General features: G+C 44.3%; 1 protein-coding gene across 1 annotated transcript in view; it reads left to right on the top strand.

Annotated features, from left to right (window-relative positions):
- mpped1 (metallophosphoesterase domain containing 1) overlaps positions 1–5,000 on the top strand; it is a gene marked incomplete at both ends in the record, with an annotated part of 56,236 nt that overhangs the window by 15,226 nt on the left and 36,010 nt on the right. The window contains one exon of the mRNA XM_079235766.1: positions 3,205–3,430. Coding sequence (XP_079091892.1) covers positions 3,205–3,430 — 226 coding nt within the window. The remainder of the gene's footprint in view (positions 1–3,204; positions 3,431–5,000) is intronic.

Raw genomic sequence — 5,000 nt, 5'->3', positions numbered from 1 at the left:
ACGAACAGCCTGACATGGCTGTGTGATGAATGCATGTTCATTTCAACTCGTTTTTAGAACTGCACTGTTAATATTTTTACAGCTCATTTTCACTCCCAAAGATACTGCAGCTTGGTGAGGAGCGATGGGACTATAGAGGATTGTATCACGGAGTGAGGCGAAGCACACTCTCAATAAGTTGATCTTTCCTATCAGATAATCGTGAATATCGTCAATGACGGGTGAAAAAATAGAGCCTGATTCAATTATACATTGAATAAATCAATACTTATATAGCAAAGATAAGACTCACACAATTTTATTATTTAAAAAAAATCTATTTATTCTTTATGTATGCAGGGGGATTTATTACCATATTTAAGCACTTAAAGGATTTAACAAAAAAAAGATGTGCGTCCCATCTGTGATGTAAAATAAACAAGGCGACATTTAGTGAGATAAAGTTATTCCACAATATTTTAGCACCATTTTAAGAGTTTAAGCATACTTGGATGAATTCGGGAACATTTAGCAATTTGCAACTATTTGGGCCCGTATAATCGTGACATGATATTTTCATGCTTATTGGTCTGCGGCGCCACGCTTCAAACTAGCATATCCCTCTAGCGTCAGTTTTGAAAATTAAACTTTTCAAAATAAACGTCCTAGTTCACATGAAACTACTCGGTTTGGTTCAGGAAAAGATTGTGGTTTGAGTTTGAATAAATACATTAGATACGTAGTTAAGTAATGCTACTTAAAATAAGTCAATGTTGACTTTTGGTTTCTCGTGGGGAAGTCCTGTTTTTTCTATTCAATTTAAATAAAAAAAATGAATGAAATGAGAATATGTTTAAATAGATTAAGACTTGATGTAAAGAGTGTATGAAACATGTCTTGAGATAAAGTCTTATAATTGACTTTACTTATTGAGGCTAACGCTAAATACTTTTCCGTGGTTTCAAATGTGTATCGTTCGCTTGACTATTTCTGTAGTTCCTCACTATGTATGAAGACAATAAAGGGAGGTAACAGTACTGAGCTTCAGGACCCAGAAACACAACGTTAGACATTCAGCCAACGTGCCGGGATTTTTTGCCTTTTTGGTAAGAAGTCAACCCTGTTACTTAGTTTTAGTTAGTTCTTTTAAATACAGGCGCTCAGTTGTCCTGCGAGCTTCAAAAGGGATTTGATCGAAGATAATGATCACATTTTTATCTGGGAGTGAAGTAGTGCTCCGACCTTGGTTTATCCGCGAACAATTGAGCGAAACACTACTTCAAGATGTCTTCAAAGACTGATGAAAAGCGGTGGAAAACATGGTTGGATTGTGCGGTGGCGTGTGTGTCCGTGTGCCTTTGTGGAGGTGCAGCCGCTCATTTACGGGGCTCTTTTGGTGTCTGCTTGACAACTAAACACGAGCCCTTCTGCCAAACAAATGGGCGCTGTGTTGGGGGGAGAGGGGGCGGACCCGGCCCAAACCGAACGAGACGGGCGCTCTCTGACAGCTGCTTTCATCTTGTTATTATTCCTCCTTCGCACTCAAGGATCTTTGGGCTTCCTAAAGTATTTCTGCTGCTATCTCCTTCCTCTACCCACCACCACCTCCTCCCTCTCTCTCTGTCACCGGGCTGTGATTGGCTGTTATGACAGAGGCTGTCAGCCTCTTCTAAAGCTCAGTTTAATTACTCCTTTTCACCAACGTGACACGCTCATGCATGCATGCAAAACCGCAAACGCGAGGGAAGGGAAAGCCACTCACAAACACATAAACCGATGTGCTTCACGAAAAGAAAAAAAATTGTGATAGAAGTCGCCGTCAGCCTCTCTACCTGACGAAGCAGACCCCCAGATGTTTGTCAGTGTTGGCCCTCTGTTTCCTCAGCAGAGCTTTGAAAACATCATGTAGATTTGTGAAGGGCCGGCCGCCGCTGGGTTTGATGGGCACGAATCGATCGCGCGCCCCGCTGTGCCAGGCTTTGAATGGCCAATTAAAGCCATTGAGACAGAGGAGGAGAGTGTGGGGGAGGGAGGGTGATGTGAAGGAGCGGGTGTTTGATTATAGGAGGACGATGAAAAAGAAAGGGGGGGAAGATGCGGCGGCGGTTGCTGTATAGCCAGTAAATGTTTAATATTCTGCGTCGTAAACTTCACAATGATCACTCTTTGTGCTTTCCCCTCGTCATCAGTCCTCCAGATAAAGACTCCCTGACGGATGCACTCAGCTATGCTTCCAGAAACAGAAGACAGCAGTGCACTGGGTTGAGACCTTGACTGATGGAGGGAAGCTAAGACAGATGTACAGATTTGCTAGAAATCGAGGGGGAAGACAATGAGAGAGCCAAGTCGTATGCGAAAGCCAAGTCGCCTGGGATGGGTTTCATATCGTCCTCAGTGTTCCCTCTCCTTCTTGCTCTCCACTTCGTCTGCCAACCCTCGTTCCTTCGTTTCCTGATGCCTCCTTCCATTTTCTATTTTCAGCTCTTTTTCTGGCAAGCTCCCGTTCTGAACAGTGAATGCTTTAATCCTGCATTATCTCTCCTGGCCACCAGGAGGCGACTCCTCTGGTTGTATAGAAGTATATGCTTCATGTGTTGAAGCTACATTCTCTCTCCTGACCAGCAGGGGGCGACTCCTCTGATTGTATAGAAGTATATGCTTCATGTGTTAAAGCTGCATTCTCTCTCCTGACCACCAGTGGGTGACTCCTCTGGTTGTATAGAAGTCTATGCTTCATGTGTTAAAGCTGCATTCTCTCTCTTGACCACCAGGGGGAGACTCCTGTGGTTGTATAGAAGTCTATATAAATGACTCTACTTCTCTTGATGTATTCCCTCAGTAAACATTGTAAACATGAGTTTATGTCTCAATCTCTAGTTTCAAGTCTTCTTCAATACAGCATGATGTTCATTTAGTAAATTATGGTCATTTAGAGTCAAACAGACCATAAAGCAGGGGATGCTTTAGGGCGGGTCTACAAGGTGATTGACAGGTCCTTTTTCTCTCAGGCCTTTCCCACGTCACCCCCGTTTTCCTAATTATCACCGTCCTCGTCCTCCCCTCTCCCACCCCTCTAATTTTCTCTCTTTGTTACCACAATGGGATGTCCCCAATGAATCCGATCTTCAATGTGTCTTCTACTCACCCTTTTCTCCCTTTCTTTTCCCACTCCTCTACCCACTTCCTTTTCCTTTTTTAACCTCTCTTCTTTCCCCTCTCCTCCAGGTACCCTGCCCTACGACATCAAGATCGTTATCGCTGGCAACCACGAGTTGACCTTTGACCAGGAGTTCATGGCTGACCTGATCAAGCAGGACTTCTACTACTTCCCCTCTGCCTCCAAGTTGAAGCCGGAGAATTACGAGAACGTCCAGTCGCTGCTCACCAACTGCATCTACCTGCAGGACTCCGAGGTCACCGTGCGCGGATTCAAGATCTACGGCTCCCCCTGGTGAGTAGCCCCCGCCATCGCACTGCACACAAGCGAGCGAACGCCTCAGAGCTTCACTTCTCTCAGATAGTGTCTCGTATGGGAGGAAAAGTCAATGAAATATCGGTGACCTTTGTTGATGAATCCAAATTCATTGCTTCTGCATAAATACGAGAAAAGTGATTTTGTTCTTCGTTGTTTCTTTTTGCATTTTTGTGTGCAGAACAATATTACCAAAGGAGAAAACAACCAACTCCAAAAAAAAATTCTCTAAAGGTCAGCTCCTACTGATTGTGTCGTGTAGCGCTGCATCACTCGATGCTCACGGAGCACACAGCAGCACGCCATGCAGACATCATCTTTGAACCTGGGGAATAAGACAATGGCATATCCTGACGCGTCACCCAAACTATAACCATAAGTGTTGGGCTTGTGAGGCTATATTAACATCACTCACTGCTGTTCTGAGCTTGGTGCTTTTTGGTGCAACGCTCTCCCTTAAAGATTACGTCCACATACCAAACTACATTTGGGGAAATGTATTATCTCCCAGATTAAGATTGCAGTTTTAAACTCATGGTTAATAATGTTAACATTCTTGAAACAAAACAACTCAGTTATGCTCCGTAAAAGATGATTTGAGAGTAAAATAATTGTGTTGTTACTTAACTTAAGTCATGTACGAAAGTAAAAGGTTGGTAATGTTGGAAAAGCTGGCAACGATCCAACCAGAACACCCAGCCCAGTGTTGCCAACTTGTCCAGTGAAAGTAGCTAGCTGCGCTAGCTCCAAAAGTTGCTAAACCTAGCGAGACATAATCAACAACCCGCTTTAGTTGAATGGGAACAGAGTTTTCAGGAGACCAGGCGGTCTGGGTAGTCGAGGTGTATGTTCTTCTTCTCGAGGGTTAAGCAAACAGACTGACTGTGGCACACGGTTCATTTTCTCAAAATGTACATTTCCTTGCCTTAAGTCGAATAACCACATGACATATGTGAGGCTGGGGGCCAGCAGCTCTTGGCCCTTTAGCAGTCAGTCCGGCCATGAAACTGTCCTCTTTTCAACTTCATCTGTGTATCTTTAAATCTTTAAACTGAATCATTTATTGGCTTCTTTATTTAGCTTCAACTTGCTTTTTTTCATTCTACCGCAACTCTGTGTGGACAGGCTGCTTCTTTTCCAGTATGTGTGTGTACGAGGGTGAGTGTGGCTAGCTGGTGGTCCATGATCCACTATGTGTGTGTGTGTGTATTATGGTGACAGGCTGCCGATGGCAGTGTGTGTGTGTGTGTGTGAGTGTGTGTGTGTGTGTGTGTGTGTGTGTGTGTGAGTGTGTGTGTGTGTGTGTGTGTGTGTGTGTGTGTGTGTGTGTGTGTGTGTGTGTGTGTGTGTGTGTGTGTGTGTGTGTGTTTGTGAGTGCCCCCAGTTCTGGGTAATTGGTTTGCTGTGATAGCAGGGTCCCCTGAGTTTATTGCTCAAGCCACTGCAGAGAGTTGCCTCAGGTGGGCCGAGAGGAAGATAGAAGTGGAAAAGAAGAAGGGAGGGAGGGAGCGAACAAAGGAGAGATGTAGGAAAGAAGGAAGAGGTAGTG

This window comes from Taurulus bubalis, assembly GCF_910589615.1.
Source record: "Taurulus bubalis genome assembly, chromosome: 20".
Classification (NCBI taxonomy): domain Eukaryota; kingdom Metazoa; phylum Chordata; class Actinopteri; order Perciformes; family Cottidae; genus Taurulus; species Taurulus bubalis.
This window is presented reverse-complemented; position numbering and strand designations above follow the sequence as displayed.